Source organism: Carassius auratus, chromosome 14 (genome assembly GCF_003368295.1).
Source record: "Carassius auratus strain Wakin chromosome 14, ASM336829v1, whole genome shotgun sequence".
NCBI lineage: Eukaryota > Metazoa > Chordata > Actinopteri > Cypriniformes > Cyprinidae > Carassius > Carassius auratus.
The window spans coordinates 19370606-19392485 of NC_039256.1; the positions used below are offsets into that span (position 1 = coordinate 19370606).

A 21880-nucleotide genomic window follows, 5' to 3' on the forward strand; every position below is an offset into this window, starting at 1 on the left:
ACCAAATAAGTGCATATTTATTTAATGTGTTTCCAGAGAGAAATAATGTTTTAAAACTAATGCAGAGAAATAAAGAAACTGTGCTCGGGCCCAGTAGAGGACCTTAGTGAGCCCCTCATTAAAGTCCCTTAGTCCTGGCATCAGAAGATTTTAATTTAATTGATTCAGTTTGTCCTTTGACATTCTGTGTTTATTGCAAAATTATAGAAAAATACACCCCCAAAAGTACCTCTGAAAATCTATTTCAGGAGGCATTGCCTCTTAAAAACTATGTTAGCAGTGAATTAATCTTTGCATATTTCTAGATTATTTGTCTCTTTACAGTCCTATAAACTTAAACCATCATTGTTCATGGCATAATATAAATCGACCCCAGAGATAGAGTGCTAAGTGGGTCAGAAGTACAGCAGTCGATGTAAATTTATCACCATGCACACTCACGTAGAAAACATCATGGAAATTGCACTTGTCTTTCCCTCTTTGTTCATAATCATACAAAAATTAATGCACGACTCGAAGACATTTCTAAATAGAGATGCAAACTGATGACTCACACCGGAGATGCCTTTTTAAATGGGTGCCTGTCTCTTTAAGAGCATGCACTTGCAGCCATTTTCTGCTCTTTGTGTGGGGTGGATTAGCGGATAGAGACAGAACCCAGAGCATCAATTCTACTACACCGAGCGAACGCTATTTCTCACAGTTTCTCCCCCTTTGCACTAACCGCCTGTTAGTTTAAGAGCGGACATGCAATTAACAGGTAGGTAAATGTGATTATTTTCATGAATTACAGAGATGAGAGTGCTCGCTCGACGGTTCGCGAGAGATGATGGCAGCAACCTGCGCGTGTAACGTTATTCCCCAGCATGATGCTCAGTCATATTTTCAAAACGAAAACGGCTTGGCTTTGATGTTTTTTTCAAGCTAGCCGCCTTCATGTACGCGTTCGGGGGAGTTTTACAGTAATTTGGTGAATATGGTTCATTATGATGGAGGTGCTGCTGATACCATCTCCGCTTTATGGGTGGGGTGAGGGGGGTGCGCGTTCACGTAATCTCAAACATCTCCGAGCTATGTGGTATAAAGCGCTTTATCGTTATTTGTTTACATTAGTTCATAGTTAGGTTACTTCGCTGTCAGTGTCGTTTCATTCCATCTTAAGCACATTTTGGGATGTTTTTCCATTATTTCCGACCCCTGGTGTCCGGTGACTGAGGGCTGTTGCTAGGTTATTGCCAACCGAACCGTTATTTAGACGCCTTGGATGATTAAGAAATCTGCTGTATGACACATTAAATAACAGATTCCAGCGTTTTCCTTTAAATGCGTGGATGGGTTTTTCTTATGTTATGATTAAGGACTTTTATTTAATAAATAATAAAAAATAATAAATTATAAAATGTGATTTTGTTTCTGTTTTTTTTTTTTTTTTTTTTTTTTTGCCAAAATTTTGTTTTTTTCCGGTTTTCGTTTTCGCTCCTTGAACCGGTTCAGAGCCCTGGCTAGACCACATGCATTTTATTGATATGTTTTTTCATAGTTTTGCCAATTTCTACAATATTTTATGTATCAGGTAGAAATTGTGAGTAAAAAATGATTTTCAAAATACTTATCTTTAATGGGATAGTTTACCCAAAATAAAAACGCCCTAAGACCATTGAACATCTTTGGAAAACAAATTAAGATATTTTTGATAATCAAAGAAATTTCTTCCCAAAATGCATTCTTGTAGTTTCATAAAATTATGGTTGAACCACTGATGTCCCATGGACTATACAATGTCCTTCCTACCTTTCTGGGCCTTGAACGTTTCAGTTGTGTTGCAGTCTATGCAGGATCAGAAATCTCTCTGATTTGTTTTCTGAAGATGAACACTTATGAAACTTATGGGTTTGGAACAACATGAGGGTGAGTAATCAGTGACAGATTTTTCATTTTAAGGTGAACTAGCCTATCCCTTTATCTATATAGTCTATACAGTAAATCATAAACAACTAGAAAAATCATGAGGCCTTCGAATATTTTTGAGGGGTGCCTTGGAGTCAGAAAGATTAAAGTAACCACTGGGATAGACGATCGAAAAACATGGATTTTAATGTTTGTAGTATCTGAGTGAAAGGCATATGGCTCGTGCATTTATGTTAGTGGTGGTGCGATTTTGTAATGCTATTATAATGTATAGGAATGTAGACAGTGCAACCCACCGTACAATGGGAATCAGCCAATGTGAGGAAGTTTATTCTAGTATCTCAGCATCCTTTCCCACAGGCACAGTCTCTACCTCTCTCTCCCTGTCAGATCACTTCTTCCACTTGGAACGTGGTGGTGTCATGATAGATTTCTTCCTTTATTCCTTTATTTCCTTTATTTGAATGACAATGATTCAGCTCTGAGGTTGTTATCAGTCTGAACATGTCTCACACCACCTCACGTGATCTTTTCAGAAAATTTAAATGTGCAGGAAACCCCCAAGGCTCAAAGTACATTAGCTTTTTTATTTTTGTTCTGATGCACACCAGCTCTGGTTTTAAACATGACACAGTTAGGTACAATAACATTTATGAAATGTGTATTGAGTTGTTGTTGTTGTTGTTGTTTTTTTGACAATCATAAAGTCATTTTGAATATTTCAAAAATCGACTTTACTCCACTTAGGCTATAGCCTATGTGATTAGCCTATGTGTTCAATTGTGAGGCAAGTCTCTCACGCAAAGTATTTATATGCTGCTGCATGTATAGAGCCTTCCAAATGAGTCACTTGAGGTTCACGATGACTAGAATGCTGCATAGTCTTTAAAAAAAACTGTCTGTATAAACTTCTGTACTGTAGTTTAAGGTTCTGTTGTAAAAAGCAGAAGATATTTGAATTACTTCCACTTTTGGATGCTAAATATTTTAGTCATTTATTATAGTATTATGAGTATAGTATATAATGACATCCAACACTGTTGTGAATATGTGTAGGGCAAGGGCAAATGTGTATAAGCTAACAGGCTAATTTGTTAGTACTTAAGCTAAATAAAATGTACAATGTATTTCAAATAGAATATATAGTGATTTTGTAGGATTTATACTTGGGCGCTAAAGAGAATGGGATCGCTTGGAGTCCTAATGGGCCATACAGCTTAAGTTTTCTTTCAGGACAGAACAAGCTTTGCAGAAGCAGCTCGGAAGAATCGGAGCTTCACATGTTTGAGATGCTGATGTTTCCTGCTGTTGTCTAAATAAAAACTTGTATTACATAGTTGCACAATATTGTGAGATACAGGACATAAATGCTGAAAGGAAACTCCACCTATTTTACAGGAGCATAGATGAATCTGTATTGTTAAAGTGCTGTGGAGCGTATCAGTATGCATTTGTTAGTGACCTGTTGGCAAGAAAAATGGCAAGTGACATATTAACAATCGACTGTTCAATTAGGAGTTGTTTTTCATCATATACTCACTCCGTAAGGTGACATGGATTGATTTGACTTCGCATAAAGGGTGGTGGGGTGGGGGGGGGGGGTCAATACGATCTAACGATATGATCATGCGCATCTAGTCATGTTTCCCTGCTGCTCTGTCAAGCTTTGATGAAGGTAAAGATGGAAAATCTGCCTCCTCCTTGGACAGATGGCTGTCAGGCCACTTATTTTCTGTTCCAGGACAAATTAATCATATATTTATTATGCATGAATAACATCCTAAGACCTATTTTTAATGTATTGGTGCTGTGGCATAACAGATATGTTGGACACGTGGGCAACCTAAGTTTGAATCTCCTTTCTCTCTCAACATTTTTTCTTCCTCCAGAATTAAATAAATATTCTTTGACATTTTTGGCCAAGGTTGGCCTATGCATTCTGCACAGGAGCAACTGAAGTAGCATAAAATTCAAAGCATTGTTTTGGTGAGGTAAAAGTCAAGTCAGCCTCTGGTCTAAAATGGACAATACGACTTACCAAACCACACTTCCTAACCAGGGATGTGCCTGAATAGTGAATCCGTATTCGGAAAGGCACGGAAAACAAATAATGCGTTCTACGGAGCCACTAAAGGGACATGGTTAGCTGCTTGCTAGCAGTTGCCTTTTACATAACAGTATATAACATTTCACTTACCACATAAACAGAGAGAAGTAAGGGGAGACTGATATGATGATGATTTGCACATCCTGAGCACCACTGACAAACATCTAACCTTGTGAAATGTTTGGTAAGTAGTGCCGCTTCGTAGTAGAGTAGGCTATGTGTAAAACGCAAATCTCGAAAGTGGTATTAAAAATCAAATATTGTCCGCCACATGACTCTCAGGAAAATACGTAGTTTGGAGGCATTTGGATTCAAGTTTCCAGTCGGGGACATATATGGTCTCCTATATAAGTGCATTGTTTGTTTGTTTTTTTATGACGTATTGAAACTGATACCGTTGCCATTTTTAGATCCCGCTGTATAACATATTACCGTATTACCACCCAAGCCTACTTTACAGTTGAGATTATATCGCCACCTGTTGGCTTGGCATGCTCTTGACAGTGCATCATAGCATGCGTTTGTGTTTTAATGGGAATGGAGATTTTTTTAATTCATTTTTTTAAACGGAAGTAGGAAAACCTCAGTTTATAAAAAACCCGTGTACATGTATACATGGCCTTTGATTATGTCTTAAAGGTGACATGAAAATCTGACTGTTTCTGTGTTTAAGTGCTGTAATTGGGTCTAATATAAAATATAGATCTAATATAAACATGCAGTTTCTTTTCCCAGCTGTTTACCTTCACAGAAACTGTGTTTCTGCCTCCACTTAGAATAGGCGTTTTCAAAACTACATAATAAATGATCTGTGGGGTATTTTGAACTGAAACTTAATGGACACATTCTGGGGACACCTGAGACTTCTATTACGCCCCCCTTTTACAATATGTAATATGTCTCCTTTAAGACGTGATGTTTAAATTGATGTAGAGAATAATCACATTTTATTGGTTTCTAAAATGTTAAACCTTAAATATGGTGATTATTATACAGAATATTTTTATTGTGAAATAAAATAACTCATTTCAGGACTTGGTTCATATCACCCTGCTTTAAATTGTTTTAATTATTAATTAGATTAGCACTAATTAATAATCACTTTTGAAATAAATCAAAATCTTTGTTAGATGCTAAAATTAGCACAGCATGCACAACATGTAAAAGTTTCATTTATTCTTGAAAATTAGCTGGTAGCCACATCAGTGTTTGTTTTTGGAGACTAATTGAATTCCTCCAGTGAAACTGCATGAAAGACTTGAACAAGAGATTTCTTCAAGGTCGTGAATTTATTTATTTATTTATTTCAAATTCCATTGTTTCAGAGACTGTGTTTCACTTAAATATGAAGTTGATTATCCCTGATCGTCCAGCATCCTTGTCTGGTGGTGTTAAAGCTCATTGTCTGTCTTGTTTCAGATTGGGCTGTTTTGTGAGTGAACCTGTGTCGCCATGACAACCCACGTGACCCTGGAGGATGCTCTGTCCAATGTGGACCTGCTGGAGGAGCTTCCCCTCCCAGACCAGCAGCCATGCATCGAACCCCCACCGTCCTCCATCATGTACCAGGTACATTCACACAAATTTTTTTTGTATTTGTTGTTGGATGTAGAGTTCACAGTAAATTTAGATATAACTGGACTGACCTTCTGTCTGTTACTAGGCAAACTTTGACACCAACTTCGAGGACAGAAATGCGTTTGTGACTGGTATTGCCCGCTACATTGAACAGGCCACTGTGCACTCCAGCATGGTGAGTAGAAGGACGACTTTGTGAAACAGCACTTTAGAATTGCTGGTCATGTGACCAGAGCAGCAATAACGAAAGGATGTTGCATTATAACAAAGCTGCTCTTTCTGAAATCTTTATCAGAAGGGCACTGAGAAGCAGAAACATGTCATTCAGTTTATCTGATGTTAGCTTTTCTTTGTTACAGCCAAATTTTAATCAGCCCAGAACAGTGCAGTTGCCTTCCCAGTGCAGTTGCCTTCCCTTTACTTACAAAAAAAAAAATCATTAACATATTTTTAGGAACTGTAATAAATTAACAGTTTATTAAAATTTTAAAAATAAACTGTAATGCAGTGTCATGGTTTTTTGTGGAGCACCTTGAAGTAACACTTTGTGCTTTTTTTCTTTGTGAATTAATACATTTATCCAGTGTGAATGCATTAATTTAATCAAAATTGACATTTATAATATTAAAAATTATTGCTATTTCAAATAAACTACTTCAAATGGTTATCTGAACATTCCATTCGTTATATAATCCTAAAAAAAAAGAATCCACAAAAGCCAGAACTAATGCCGTAAAGGGTGTGTCGTGGTGATGATACACGTTATCATGTGACTTTTTTACCAGGTGTTTTGGAGGCAGATCAGTGTTTACGACAAAAAATATTTGTGCAAACTGTAATGAAGCAGAGATCAGTTAGTTCCTCACTTTACGCGCCGAAGCTGAGATCGTTCGCCAGCTTAAGTGAAAGTTAACGTGCCTAGCGTTTTCGACTCGTACATTACACGTCACATCCTGATGTCACGTGTCATTACGGGACCATTATGGTTTGTGTGTGAACGCACGCACATATTCCGGGTAATCACTGGCAGTGTGTGAAAGGGACAAAATCTAGCGACCCGGGAACAATTACCGGGACACATTACTTGTGTACTTTCCAGAATCGCAGTGTGGAAGGGGCTACTGTGTTTCCTGATGATATCTCCCAGGAGTCACATGAAAAGCGTTGAAAATAACAGCCCTAGTGCTGAGCCTAGAACTGGGTTCAAGTTCAAATCAATTTAAACTTGGCTTTCATTATCCCAAACATGGATTGCTTTGTGAGAATTCTGAAATAAACATCTCAAACCATATCAACAGATTTGCAACTGTAATGACTATTTACTGTAAGGGCCAGGCATGTGTAAACTGGACAAGATATTTTGTAACATATCAAAACCCCATCAGTTTCAATTCTGTTTTAGCAGAGGCGTGAGGCAGAAAGCTCAGGACAAACACCTTTTCACAAAGACACCCTTGTTTATGCTTGTTTTGTACAGTTTAGTTTCTGTGGGGGTTTGTGCTGGATAGAAATGGTATTGAAGGATCTACTCCACCTCTTCCTCTCACGGCTCAGTGGCTCGTGGATGTGTGTGGACTGTCAAACAGGAGTGCACATTACTCCTCAAGGACTGGAGGTCCTGTTTGCTTCAGCAACCTTCTGCTAAATCTCTAATGAGACGAGAGCATAGATGTAGACTTTGTATTCTATACACAAGTCGCTGGAGGAATGATGTGGTCTCACTAAACTTGGATTTAGGATTTTAATACAGTTTTTGCAAGGTGAGCAGTGTAGGCCTATTGAAATCAAACCCTCTTTATGTTCTTTGTTTTGTCTCACTTTTATACATTTAAATCAACTTAACATACAGACTATATTCAGATGTTTTGTAGACGTTTAATTAGTAAGTTTGACAAGTCTAGTGCTTTCAATGAAAGACAACAAAGAGGACAATTTCAGAGAAAAGAATTATAAAAAACTATTTCAATAAGTTAAATTACCAAGTGTACTTTATTTCACATTTTCTGAAAAATCACACTACAGGATTTTTAGCCCGATTTAGCCCCGATTTCCCCCTCCCTAGAATCGGAGCAAACATCATGTCGATCTGTCCCGATTTTCGGCGCGGATTATCTGGTAATGTGCGGTGTTCACCGGTCGAATCTCGCACCTCCCGATCTGCTCGCACCCAAATCGGGGCAGCCCCGATTATTATCAAACATGTTTGATATTTAGGATTTAAATCGGGATGATGATGGCTATATGATTACGTCAGTACTTTCACAGCCAATGCGCAAAACTGCAAAACTATCGTTGGATAATGGCTATAGAGGAAACTGTTTCTTGACATTTTGTAGTAACACAACTGTCTGTATAATATGGCAAAAACGCATCACATCCGTAAGGAGAAAGAGAAGCGCTGGAGTGAAACCGCCTTAGTATGAATGCATCGGGTGAGGGCACACAAAAATAAATAAATAAATCTGATCTTAAAACTCCTGTAGTGTGAACCAGGCTTTAGGCTGTTGTTGACTAGTTGTTTAGGCAAACCACTGATTAGTTTTGCTAATATTTAGTTTGCAAAGCCTTCGTTGTAATGCTTGCTGAATGCTACTGAATTGTGATTGGCAGAAATCCAGGTTACATGTTTTATTAATGGAAAGTGGAGCGTAATTAGGGACTTTTACACCCAGTCCAAAATAAAATGTATGACAAAACTCTTATCTAGACTGCAAGGACTCTGGTGATTCTAGGTTTGGCGTCTCTCCCTCTGTCTGTAAACTTAATGTTCCATCATTGCTGCCTTGCAAGAAATAATGGTCACTTCCAGCAAAAAAAAAAAAAAACTGTTTGATGGATTGTTGTTTGTAAGCATGAGGTCAGTAAAATGATCTAGCGCACATTTACACGGAATTCCCAGGAGATTATATGACTGGTTCCTGTCAAGTTGTTGTTCATTTTCCTCTTTTTCAAACTGTTTTTTTCTTCTCAGAATGAAATGCTGGAGGAGGGGCACGAGTATGCCGTCATGTTATACACCTGGAGGAGCTGCTCCAGAGCCATTCCTCAGGTACACACACACACACGTGACATCCAATGCAGTATCAGTGCTCAGATGTGAGGTGTATTCTCAAATGCATGCACAATTTGGCCGACTGGCCCACATACTGTTTTACTATCAGGTGTGTCGTGGTGCAGAAGAGGAACTCGATTATAATGGGCTATTAAGTTACATATGCATAGATTTATTGAAGTTTGTGAATGTTGCTGCCAGCATTCAAAAGTCTATGTGCTAAGTCTTGTTGTTTATGATATGCTGTCTGTCCGAAGAGAATCTGAACCCTTTTTCGATTGCTTATCTAAAAGATATGATTGAAAGGAGGACCCAGTTCAACAACATGATTGCCCTACACTCACTCCTCTCTGCAGAGAAAAGGCTCATAATTCATAATCTGAATCCTGCCAGTTTAATGACGCCCTCATGTGCATATCAGGTGAAGTGCAACGAGCAGCCAAACCGAGTGGAGATCTACGAGAAGACTGTGGAGGTGCTGGAACCTGAGGTCACCAAGCTTATGAAATTCATGTACTTCCAGGTGAGAGAGGAACTATTAAATCCTTATTAATCCTCAAATGTCATGATTATTCATCAAACAACAACTCTGATAAGAAAGAGGGAGAAATGCTCATTGCTCGTTTTTTATTTCTTATCTCTTTATTTTTATTTGCTAATAACAAATAACAAATGCTTGAAAGCAACATTCCGTTTAATTCCTTAAAATATAGATTTAACTTTTCAAATAAAGGAGTGTAGTAAATAAGTAGCATAGCATAGGTTTTGCTGTGCTTTCAAAATTGTAATTGAGAGTTGTGACATTTAGTTAGTACATGGCTTTAACATTGATATCCCTCCTTCTAGCGCAAGGCCATTGAACGTTTCTGCAGCGAGGTAAAGCGACTATGTCATGCTGAGCGCAGGAAAGACTTTGTGTCCGAGGCCTACCTCCTTACTTTAGGAAAGTTCATTAACATGTTTGCTGTGCTGGACGAACTGAAGAACATGAAGTGCAGTGTTAAAAATGACCACTCTGCTTACAAGAGGTATAATGGTCGTGCTTAAATTTAAACGAGTCATTAAAGCACTGTGACATACATGCATGCATGCAATATAAAAATAAACAAAATCCATATTTCTTCTGTGTCTTCTTTACAGAGCAGCTCAATTTCTGAGAAAGATGGCTGACCCACAGTCCATCCAGGAGTCTCAAAACCTCTCTATGTTTTTAGCCAATCACAACAGAATCACACAGGTATGTTTAACTTCAAATATAGTCATATTTATGTTAAAACACCAAAAAGGAACCATAAAAATGGTCCATACAGCTTCTGTAACTATATGTTAGGCTTGTGTGAGGAAAAAGACATTTTTAATCGATAGTCTTGTCTTCCCCTAAAGTTTCTCTGTTCACTGTTCATTTGCGTGCAGCGTGTCATGTTTTATGTGATGTTTGTCCAGTGTCTGCACCAGCAGCTGGAGGTGATCCCAGGTTATGAGGAGCTGCTGGCTGATATTGTCAACATCTGTGTGGATTACTACGAGAACAAGATGTACCTGACCCCCAGTGAGAAACACATGCTGCTAAAGGTGAGCACATCCATTCCTGCTTAAGCTTTTAGACCTCGTTGAAAGATCTTTAGAAACGAAGGCATGGCTCTGTGTTTCAGGTCATGGGTTTTGGCCTATATTTGATGGATGGAAATGTCAGCAACATCTACAAGCTGGATGCAAAGAAAAGGATAAACCTTAGCAAAATCGATAAGTTCTTTAAGGTGAAGACAGACGTTCCGGATCTCTTGAAAATGGACTGTTTTTTTGTCACAATCCTCTGAGTGGAGCTTTGTTTTGGTTGCCTTTACAGCTTCAGGTTGTGCCTCTGTTTGGAGACATGCAGATCGAGCTGTCACGATACATAGAAACAAGTGCTCACTATGAAGAGAACAAGTCCAAGTGAGTAACTGACTTTTTAAGATAAAAAGCACACCGTGTAACCACAAGTGCATTGTTTTTCATCTGATACTAGTTCTCCTGTTGGCATTACCTAACTGGTTAACTATTTTTGGAATATATTTATACTTTTTTATTCAGTTACAAGAGTTGCATCAAAAGTGACAATAAAGACATTTATGATGTATTCATAAAAGATCTCGGTTTCAAATAAATACTGTTCTTTTGAACATTCTATTCATCAAAGAATCTTAAAAAAATGTCACAGTTTCCACAAGAATATTATCCAGCACAGCTTTTTTGAACATTGACAATAAATGTTGACGTAATAGAAGTGTTTCTCGAGCGGATAATTTCTTGCAAATTCAGTTTTTACTTGATAGGAATAATTACAAATTAAAATCTATTAAAATAGAAAACAGTTGTTTATTCCACATGTTACTGTTGATGTTACTGCTGTCACTGTATTTTTATCATCTTTTTAGTAGTGTCTTCTTTCCTCTCACTCTCTCTCAGGTGGACCTGCACTCAGAGCAGCATCAGTCCGCAGTATAACCTGTGCGAGCAGATGGTGCAGATCAGAGACGACCACATCCGCTTCATCTCTGAGCTGGCGCGCTACAGTAACAGTGAGGTGGTGACTGGATCAGGGCTGGACAGTCAGAAGTCTGATGAGGAATACAAGGAGCTTTTCGACCTTGCACTCAGAGGACTGCAGCTTCTGTCCAAGTGGAGCACTCATGTCATGGAAGTGGTATGTTTGAGATCATTTAAGCAGCTGGAAGCATTCCAGTTCTCCATCGATCCCACATATCTTCTCTTCCTCTAGTACTCTTGGAAACTAGTCCACCCGACTGATAAGTTCTGCAACAAGGACTGTCCGGGCACAGCTGAGGAGTATGAACGCGCCACACGCTACAACTACACCAGCGAGGAGAAGTTCGCCTTGGTGGAGGTCATAGCTATGATCAAGGGTCTTCAGGTTCTGATGGGCCGGATGGAGAGTGTGTTCAACCAGGCCATCAGACACACAATCTACTCTGCCCTGCAGGACTTTGCACAAGTGATCCTGAGAGAGCCACTCAGACAGGCTGTGCGCAAGAAGAAGAACGTTCTCATCAGGTAAGATATACACCACAGGAAAAATACATACTTTTTTGGGCATTACTTCTCACCTTGCTTCTATATAGTGTACTTCAGGCAATTCGCAAAACCATCTGTGATTGGGAAGGAGGAAGAGAACCTCCTAATGACCCCTGTCTGAGGGGAGAGAAGGACCCCAAAGGAGGATTCGACATCAAAGTTCCCCGTCGTGCTGTTGGCCCCTCGAGCACACAAGTCAGTTCAATTCTGTTTGTAACATAGATGATATTTAGTGCTGTTTATAAAGATTGTTTCTGAGTAGTAGGTGTTCCTCCCTGTCCTGTAGCTCTACATGGTGCGCACCATGCTGGAGTCTCTCATCGCTGATAAAAGTGGCTCTAAAAAGACTCTTCGCAGCAGTCTGGATGGCCCCATCGTTCAGGCCATAGAGGACTTCCACAAGCAGTCTTTCTTCTTCACCCATCTCCTGAACTTCAGTGGTGAGACAAAAGCAACTGTTTTCTATAGTGCAACTGTATCATCTTTACATGTCAATATAGACTGAGAAATGTCTCATTCTCTCGTGATTGGCTGTTAGAGGCCCTGCAGCAGTGTTGTGATCTGTCCCAACTGTGGTTCCGAGAGTTCTTTCTGGAGCTCACCATGGGCCGTCGCATCCAGTTCCCCATCGAGATGTCCATGCCCTGGATCCTCACCGACCACATTCTGGAGACCAAAGAGCCCTCCATGATGGAGTATGTGCCACATACACAGTTTATTCTATTTATTAAGCTACACTAGGATTCAGAAGTTTGGAGTCGGTGTTATATTTATTCTGTGTTCGGGATGTGTTTAAATTGTCGAAGGGGACAGTGAAGGCATTTATATTGTTAAAAAAGATTTTGATTTGAGATAAATGCTGTTTCCTTTGAACTTTCTATTTATCAAAGAATCCTGAAAAACCTGCAACCTTAATGGGCGTAAAAGAAAAATCTTACCAACTCTAGCGGTAGTGTATATGAACACTGACTGATTTTGTCTGTCAGATTATAGCATTTTTCAGATTAATCTTTTTTTTTTTTTTTTTTTTTTTTTCAGATATGTGTTGTATCCGTTGGACCTTTATAATGATAGTGGTTATTATGCCCTCACCAAATTCAAGAAGCAATTCCTCTATGATGAGATAGAGGCGGAGGTAGAGTGTCACAGACTTGTTTGATATTGTCTTCCATTCAAAGATATTTTAATAAAAACTGAAGCAATCTCTTTTTCATTATAGGTCAACCTGTGTTTTGATCAATTTGTGTACAAGTTAGCTGACCAGATATTTGCCTACTACAAAGCAATGGCTGGAAGGTAACAATACCCCTGTCTCATCTTAAACGCTTTTCAAGTTTAATTTCAGGTCGAATCAAAGAAATGACTCTGCTATAGATCATATGCTTCTTTCTCTTCCTCACAGTGTCCTCCTAGACAAACGCTTCCGTGCTGAGTGTAAGAACTACGGTGTGATCATTCCATACCCGCCTTCAAACCGCTACGAAACACTGCTCAAACAGAGACATGTGCAGGTGTGCAGACATTATACCCATTACAAATAAGAATAGGCAACTCTGTTTCACTCAGAATACACTCTAAATGATAAATCTAACATGCTTGTGCTTTTTTAGCTGCTGGGTCGCTCCATTGACCTGAACAGATTGATAACCCAGAGGATCTCAGCAGCCATGTACAAATCCCTGGATCAGGCCATCAGCCGCTTTGAGAGCGAGGACCTCACCTCCATAGTGGTGAGAAACACATGCTTTTAGACTGTTTTGGTATTTATTGTCATCAAAATCAGTATTCTTTTGGTATTACAAGTGTACAGACAATTTTCTTTCGCATTTTGACATCTGGTCTCTTGATTTAGAAGAACTTTGGAATATTGAAATTGGTTTGTTCCCTGTGTTTCAGGAGCTTGAATGGCTGATGGAAATCAACAGGTTGACTCATCGCCTGCTCTCGAAGCACATGACCCTGGACAGTTTTGACGCCATGTTTCGTGAGGCCAACCACAACGTGTCTGCTCCATACGGCCGCATCACGCTGCATGTCTTCTGGGAACTCAATTTTGACTTCTTACCAAACTACTGTTATAATGGCTCCACCAACAGGTCGATGAATATAAATTGTACATACAAATCTGTACTAATGTGGTTCAATATAGATGACAACGTTAACAAAAGTGTTCAATCTCACGGAACAGGTTTGTGCGGACAGCCATTCCCTTTACCCAGGAGCCTCAGAGGGACAAACCTGCCAATGTCCAGCCTTATTACTTGTATGGCTCCAAGGTTTGTTAGCAGCATGATTAGCTTGTGATACTAAACCAAAGACTTAAATGTGTTTCATGTAGTGTACTAGAGAACATCAGTGTCTATTTTTAAACAGCTCGCTCTGTTTTTCAGCCTCTGAACATTGCTTACTCCCACATCTACAGTTCCTACAGGAACTTTGTGGGTCCTCCGCACTTCAAAACAATCTGCCGTCTTCTTGGTTACCAGGGCATCGCTGTGGTGATGGAGGAGCTGCTCAAGATTGTCAAGAGCTTGGTATTATGTCTCTCTGTTTAGTGTGCACATAGTTGGACTTTTTTTTTTTTTACATTTCCTTTTTTCATTTATCCTGTCCATCTGTCTTTTCCAGTTGCAAGGCACCATCCTGCAGTATGTAAAGACCCTCATAGAGGTGATGCCCAAGATCTGCCGTCTCCCTCGTCACGAGTACGGATCCCCAGGTGAGATCAGGACCAGTAACACTCCAGTCGTGTCACAGTCTAATAATGAGTACAGAGACCAAATGTTTTAGCTTATATACTATATTCTAGTGCAGAGTTGTACCATCAGAATCCCTCTACCTCCCCTAACTCCACCTGTCTAGATTTACTATGGGATTTATGTATTTATGTATTCCTATCAATGCAGCTGTGTATCTTACATGCTTCAATCAGAGTGTAAATAGAGTAAATACAAAGAATAGGATACAAACATAAGATGTTAAAATAAGAATATTAAACTGTGCACTATAAGCTTGTTTTGATAAAGGTGTCTGCTAAATGCTTTAATATAAATGTAATTATATTAGAGCTGTCAATTTAATTTGTTAATTTAGTACAAGTACATTTGTATAACTCTTTGTTAAACATATTTTATAGCTTGTTAAGAAGACTGTAACTGTAGCATATAGAGATCCTAGCCTGGAGTGTTTTCGATGTTACGGAATGTGGAAAATTTGTCAGGCATCCTGGAGTTCTTCCACCATCAGCTGAAGGACATCATTGAGTACGCTGAGCTCAAGACAGATGTGTTTCAGAGTCTGAGGGAGGTGGGCAACGCCATTCTCTTCTGTCTGCTCATCGAGCAAGCTCTGGTGAGACCCTCGCTGGCTTACTCTTCCATTTTGCATGATGTAGTGTAAATGCATAGTTGATCGTTTATCATTTTACTCCTAATTAGTTGATCTAAAACTTAAATCTCAAAGCTGATTTCTATTTTAGATTTAATCTTTCAGACCTGCCAACTTCTACACATTTTGTGCATTTTGACCTCAAAAAAACAATTCTAAGATTTGTGACTCCAATCAACAGAAAAATCAAATGCCGCCATTGTGTTCAATGAGGCAACTAAAGTAGAGATACTTTTTTGTTTTGTTTTCCCTTATAGTCTTATGCTAAAATTTACAATAAATAAACATTTGGCTGGTATTAAAAAAATATTGCTTTCTCAAGGGGTTATCCCTCTCTCAGCTATAAATTACTGGATTGTTTTCTTCATGTTGTTGTGGTGGTAAGTGCCAAAATGGTGTGAAAGTATATGAACTAAGCTTTGCACCTTTGCAGTTCTCAAAATACTCTCAAAAGGTTGGCAGGTCTGATCTTTCATAAAATGCCTGGTTTACTTCAGAAGAATTATGATTTCCTTTATGCAAATATTTTTTGTTATGAAAACATCCGATTGGTGCACCAAAAATTCAAGGCCCAGTCCTTGACATGACTCAGCCTGGCTTTGCTAATCAGCTGCATAAAGACGCAGATTTGAATTAGTAGAAAGTGTGTGTTGTATGCTGATGTGTATGCCAGAGTGTGTGTGTTTCTGGATGTGAATGTTAATGAATTACTGTGTATGTTAACGCTTGTGTGGGTGGAGGACACTGCTGCCATCTGCCCCTAAAAAGCAACTTTATTTCTCATTACACGCTGGCAACAACTACAGGTGGTAAGGAATTAGGCCTCATTCATATAACAGAACCACAAACTGACTGAACGCACACTCTTCCTGGTTTTTATACTTTTTCTTTAGTCACTTTTGAGCCGTGTTCTGCCATGGATTCAAGGACACTAGTGTCACCGAGATGAGAGAATAAAAACTGAAATGTAATACGGAGCTGTGAACGTCTGGCACTGTCGTGACGTTTGGACTCTGCACACTCCTACTGGGTTAATATTAAGAGGCTTGTTTAGTATCATTTCCTCCAAAGGAAGTCTTCCTTGCTTTCATGGCAGTCACGACTCCTCTCTGGCTGCCTGTGACGTCCCGTGCTGATGCACTTCTGCTTCCATACACTTCTCTTCTTCTGACTGTTTCTCTTGTGTTTTTGTTTGGGTCTCTCTCTGAAGCATAGTGAATGTGTCGGATGATCATTGCACGCTGATCTCTCATTAACCTCGTTTCTGTCAGGATGCTCTTCTGGTCATCTCTCTCTTCTTGTTTGGGTGTTGTTCAGTGCTTGTTTTATTATTGTGAATGAAGTGATTTTTGCTCAGACTTGTGTACCTCATTGATTTGAAGGTCATTACCATAAGACCTTTTTACTTTCACATTGCATTTAGGGTTTACACCACCTGCCACAATAATTTATTTATCACACTTTTTTTATCTTTCTGGGTTTATTTAGTAAATATTGATGTAGAGATTTAATAAAATGGATATTAATAGTTAGGGATGTGCAAAACTACATTTTGTCGTCTATAGTTGGTGGATTGGGCCTATTTTTGTGTTCAGAAACATCATAGAACACACAAGTTTTTTTAAAGGAACACTGCACTTAAAAAAAAAAAAAAAAAATAACTGGCTAATTTTCCAACTCCCCTAGAATTGAACGGTTGAGTTTTAAAGTTTTCGAACCCATTCAGCTGATCTCTAGGTCTGGCGATAGCACTTTTAACTTAGCTTAGCATAGACCATTCAATCTGATTAGACCATTAGCATCTCGGTCAAAAATAACCAAAGAGTTTCATTATTTGTCCTACTTAAAACTAGACTCTTCTGTAGTTACATTGTGTACTATAAGACTGGCGCAAAATGAAAAGTTTTAGATTTTATATGGCTCGGAACTATAATCTCATTCCAGTGTAGTAGTCAAGTGATTTTAGGTGCAGTGATATTACGCAGCACCTGAAAATAGTCCCCAGCTAGTTTGTGTAGTTTGTGCTGGGGATTGGAGTCAAGTTTTAAAAAGGAAAAATATAGAAACTCATTGGTCATTTTTTAGCAAGATGCTAACTGTCTAATCAGATTCAATGATCTATGCTAGAGACCCGGAGATCATCTGAATAGAAAGTGAGTTGGAAAGTGAGTATATTAAAAAAATAAAATAAAATTATAGTGTTAAATGATTAAAATAAAGTTTATGCCACTATTTAAGCAAAAATTATTTTTACTATATGTAATATAAATACTCAATGCAGGTGATTTTAAAGGAAATGTTCTGTAATTGTTTCAAACTTTGGAGTAGAGTCAACCAGTGCTATTTATCCTTTTATCTGTACTATATTTGGGATAATCATTTACCTGTTTTCAGACCGAGCTTCTCAGTCAACAACTATTCTACTTATTTATCATCATATTTAGCACCAAAATGTTACATTTTCACATTTTCATACAAATTATGAGTCATGACTAACCCATTTTCACACTGATGCGTGTGATGTTTGTGCTCTGTAAAGCTTGAATCAGATTTCATTTAACAGTGTGATAAAGAAGTTCATTCATTCCCCGTCATGTTTCTCTGATGTTTGTTTGAACTCAGTCACAGGAAGAAGTTTGTGATTTACTTCATGCTGCACCCTTCCAGAACATCCTCCCAAGGGTCTACATCAAAGGTGAAAAATCACATTCGCAAACTACAAGATCATGTTCTTCTTCAGTGCTTTCTGATTTAGAGTTTTTAAATATAAATATATATTTACATTTAGTCATTTAACAGACGCTTTTATCCAAAGCGACTTACAAATGAGGACAATGGAAGCAATCAAAATCAACCAAAAAGCATTGCTATACAAAGGTATATATAATTGTATACCTGCTGAAGTCTTCCTTTTAATGATGAATTTTACAGAGGGGGAGCGACTTGAGGTGAGGATGAAGAGGCTGGAGGCAAAGTACGCTCCTCTTCACCTGGTGCCCCTCATTGAGAGACTTGGGACCCCACAGGTGAGGCACTCACAGATCTCATTTGTCAGTAGCAGAACGTATTTAAAGGGGTCATATGATGCTTTTTTAAAGTTCATTATTTTGTGTATTTGGTGTAATAGGATATTTGGACATGCTTTAATGTTCAAAAAACATTATTTTTCAAATACTGTACATTACTGTTAGTCCTCTATGCCTCGCCTCTCTCAAACGTGTCTTTTTCTACAAAGTCCTTCCATCCGACAAGCGCAGTCTGCTCTGATTGGCCAACTGACACAGAGCATTGTGATTGGCTGAACACCTCCAGCACTTGTCAGAAATATTGCACCCCTTTCCATAATCGCAAGCTTCATCTTTCAAAATAAATGTAAAGACAATAGCAAATACTTAAATAACAAAACACTTACAGTAGCTGATTCAGAAGTGCAGGAACCTCTCCTAGGTTCAAGAAACAGACGTCCATTAAATGTGTTGTTGTTCTGTTGTAAGTAATCTTAAAGATTCCTAAATCCATCTACTTTTTGAAGGCCAAATAAAGTGCGTTTGCTTTTGCCTAGATACACATAGCATCTCCCTGACATGGCTGCTTCAACACTACTGCGATTACAAAACCATGCCGCCTTTCTTTCTATTTCCACATAGTGACGTAGACGTGTGGGGGTGTGTTTAAATGAGCTGTTTTAGTGAGGCGTGGCAGAGTCTTAACTTTTACAAAGAATATCTCTTTGGATTTGAGACTTTAGTCTTTGCAACTTTACAGATATTTTTCATGCACCAAGAGCTTGTAACACTCCAAACAGAAAGGAAACATTTAAATTGCATCATATGACCCCTTTTAACACTAGCGCATTCAGTTTCTGAATAGAAATGTTTTGTATCATTTTAAATGCGTTTACATTCACATTTGATCAGTTAAATGCATTTATGCTGAATAGAGTAAGAAAAAATAAGTCTGACTTACCCCAGACTTTTGAATTGGTAACCATTTTAACCAAATACTTTGTTTTTTTTTATCAACTTTTTTAGCAAATTGCAATAGCACGAGAAGGAGACCTGCTGACGAAGGAGCGTCTGTGCTGTGGTCTGTCCATGTTTGAGGTCATCCTGACGCGCATTCGCAGCTTCCTGCAGGACAGTGTGTGGCGAGGTCCTCCCCCCACCAATGGCGTCATGCATGTGGATGAGTGCATGGAGTTCCACCGCCTCTGGAGCGCCATGCAGTTTGTGTACTGCATCCCTGTGGGGACACACGAGTTCACTGCAGAGTATGCATATACATTCAACATGGCTCTTTTTAATAATAAGCAAGCACTTGATTTAGGTTTACATCATATAACTGAAATGTTTTGGGGTTTTTTTTGTGTTTAGGCAGTGCTTCGGTGATGGTCTGAACTGGGCTGGATGTGCCATTATTGTGCTGTTGGGACAACAACGTCGCTTTGACCTCTTCGACTTCTGCTACCACTTGCTAAAGGTCCAGAGGCAGGACGGCAAAGATGAGATCATTAAAAATGTGGTACGTTTCTGATTCCATAGATTTCAACTATTTAAAAATGACATGAATCATTGCAGGAGGCTCTTAACAGTCAGCAATGAAATAAACACTAATGTTTTAAACACTAATGTAACTGATCAAAAGTGGCAGTAAATGCATTTGTAATGTTAATACAGGTCTGTTTCTGCTTTTTATTTATCAAACAGTACTCAAAAAAAAATATGCATCATGATTTAAAAAAATATATTAATTAGCACAAGTGTCTTGAGCAGCAAATCAGCATAAATAATGTTTTCTGAAAGATCATGTGACACTGAAAAGTCAGTTTTGCCATCATAGGAATATATAATATTTAAATAAAAAAACAGTTATTTTAAATTGTAATAATATTTCACAGTATTGCTGTTTTTATTTTGTTCAAATAAATGCAGCCTTGTTGAGCATAAGAGACATCTTTCAAAATCCTAAAATCATACAGACTCCAAACTTTTGAAAGGTAAATGTACTTGTAAATATGGTCTTCTGTATGTAATGTTCTGTGGTGTAACTCTCAGCCCCTGAAGAAGATGGCAGACCGCATCAGAAAGTATCAGATTCTCAACAACGAGATCTTCGCCATCCTCAACAAGTACATGAAGGCTGTGGAGACGGACAGTTCTACAGTGGAGCATGTTCGCTGTTTCCAGCCTCCTATACATCAGTCTCTGGCCACCACATGTTAAACAAACTTTATTTGACTTCCAGCTATCCTATTCTTCCTCTGGTGTGACATTGGTCCCAAACGTAGTGTACAGGAACTTAGAGCTTTCAAGATTGTCTCGGCTTTATTTAAACAAGAGACGAACCTCCAGTCTCGCCACATGGTTAAAAAACACAGTAGATTTCTCAGTCTGCCCCAGCTGTTATCTAACCCTTATGAATATCAACACACACTATCCCTTTTGAAAGAGACTTGAAGTGAACCACTTTGAGAGATTTACGACTACTGAAAATATTTCCAAGTCACCAGAGGAAATTTGAACAAATGTTGTTTAAGTTCTAGTACAAAAAAAAAGTAAATATAAATGACTTTTATTATTAAGAGAAAACATGATTCATGTCAATTAATGTCTTTTTTTAACATCATGCCCATACAGATTTAATTTATAATAGTATTTGCATGTACCTCACAAACTCCATATATCCTAATATTGTTTGTACTATAATATTACAGACCAAAAAGCAAAAGTACAACTATGGATACAAATATCCATAATAATTTCCCCCTTTTTTAATTCTTTTATGGCCAGAATTGTTTACAGCATTCTGTTCTCTTTATTGTATTACAGCACTGGTTTACAGATCTTTGCATTTGTAACATCCATCATTGTGAATGGTGCAGTTTAATGCTGTCATGAATTGCGTGTAGTACTTGTTCTAATTTTATTGGTACTTAACTGGTATCAGTATTTGCCTCAACTACTGAAAAGTAACCTCACTTATCTTTTTTGTCAGTTTTTGGACTGTTAATGTGGGCTATTTTATACACAATAACCATAGCGAAGCAGTTCTGAAGTACTAATAACTGGATTTGTGCTGTGATGACATCTCTTTAATCACCTCTTATTGTTAAAGACTGCAGTAGTAATACTGCATTACCTTGACCAATAACGGACAAAAGGGGAAAACATTGGACATCCACCATTCAATATAACTTCCAGAAATGTTTCAGTATTTACCCTCACAGGCCCTTTGGTTCAACAGTGTTAGACAGATTGGCAAGCGTTCTCTTCAGTTTTGTAATTTATGTGGCTGTTGTAAATGTAACCTCATGAATGTTCATCATATTCTGTTATTTCCTTTTTTTCCAGATCGATTTTAATCTGTTTTTAAATAACTGTTGAATTAAATGGGTATTTTCCTGTAATCTATTTATGCATCAAAGTAGATTTTTTTTCTTGCTCTTGGAAGGGTTAATATGTGAACAATTATGGATTTTTTTTTTTTTTTTTTTTTTACTTTAAGGAAGTGCCGTTTTAAAAACTCAAAGCATGGCAGGTGTAATTTATTGTCATCATGGATCTATTTGTGAAATGAGATTTTTGTTCATATTGTTGTACAAGTGATTATGTTTTGAAATACAAAAAAAGGAGAAAATAGTACAATGTACAACAAATGTTTCTGAACAGGAGTTATAATTATGTTGTATTTCCATGAAATAAAAAAGATCTAACGGAAAATGGCTTATTTTATTTATTTATTTGCATTTAACTTAAATTATTCAGAATTTCATA

General features: G+C 38.1%; 1 protein-coding gene across 3 annotated transcripts; it reads left to right on the forward strand.

The window, feature by feature from the left end:
• Positions 1-600: 600 nt before the first annotated feature.
• Positions 601-21826, forward strand: cyfip2 (cytoplasmic FMR1 interacting protein 2). 3 transcript variants are annotated; one of them, XM_026280454.1, is made up of 29 exons: positions 601-760; positions 5435-5584; positions 5679-5768; positions 8565-8642; positions 9067-9168; positions 9492-9673; positions 9786-9882; positions 10089-10217; positions 10298-10402; positions 10492-10580; positions 11094-11331; positions 11407-11699; positions 11768-11915; positions 12007-12160; positions 12259-12415; positions 12759-12855; positions 12940-13016; positions 13123-13231; positions 13331-13450; positions 13617-13816; positions 13909-13996; positions 14111-14254; positions 14349-14439; positions 14941-15074; positions 17730-17802; positions 18039-18133; positions 19139-19377; positions 19481-19628; positions 20162-21826. In XM_026280454.1, exons 2-29 carry the CDS (start codon positions 5468-5470, stop codon positions 20327-20329), a joined length of 3762 nt encoding a protein of 1253 aa, XP_026136239.1. In that variant the 5' UTR covers positions 601-760; positions 5435-5467; the 3' UTR covers positions 20330-21826. The 3 variants fall into 3 exon arrangements, with proteins under 3 accessions (XP_026136239.1, XP_026136242.1, XP_026136241.1); XM_026280456.1 differs by having other exon boundaries at positions 602-760; positions 14941-15071; XM_026280457.1 differs by lacking the exons at positions 17730-17802; positions 18039-18133; positions 19139-19377; positions 19481-19628; positions 20162-21826 and adding an exon at positions 15914-17293 and having other exon boundaries at positions 14941-15071.
• Positions 21827-21880: the final 54 nt, after the last annotated feature.

What these genes read in the sequence shown, in the direction of transcription:
- cyfip2 (XM_026280454.1), top strand. Translation starts at nt 5,468, where the DNA reads ATGACAACCCACGTGACCCTGGAGGATGCTCTGTCCAATGTGGACCTG. An exon ending in TGAAATTCATGTACTTCCAG is followed by an intron (nt 9,169 to 9,491) that starts GTGAGAGAGGAA and finishes CCCTCCTTCTAG; the next exon opens with CGCAAGGCCATTGAACGTTT. An exon ending in TCATCGAGCAAGCTCTGGTG is followed by an intron (nt 15,075 to 17,729) that starts AGACCCTCGCTG and finishes GTTTGAACTCAG; the next exon opens with TCACAGGAAGAAGTTTGTGA.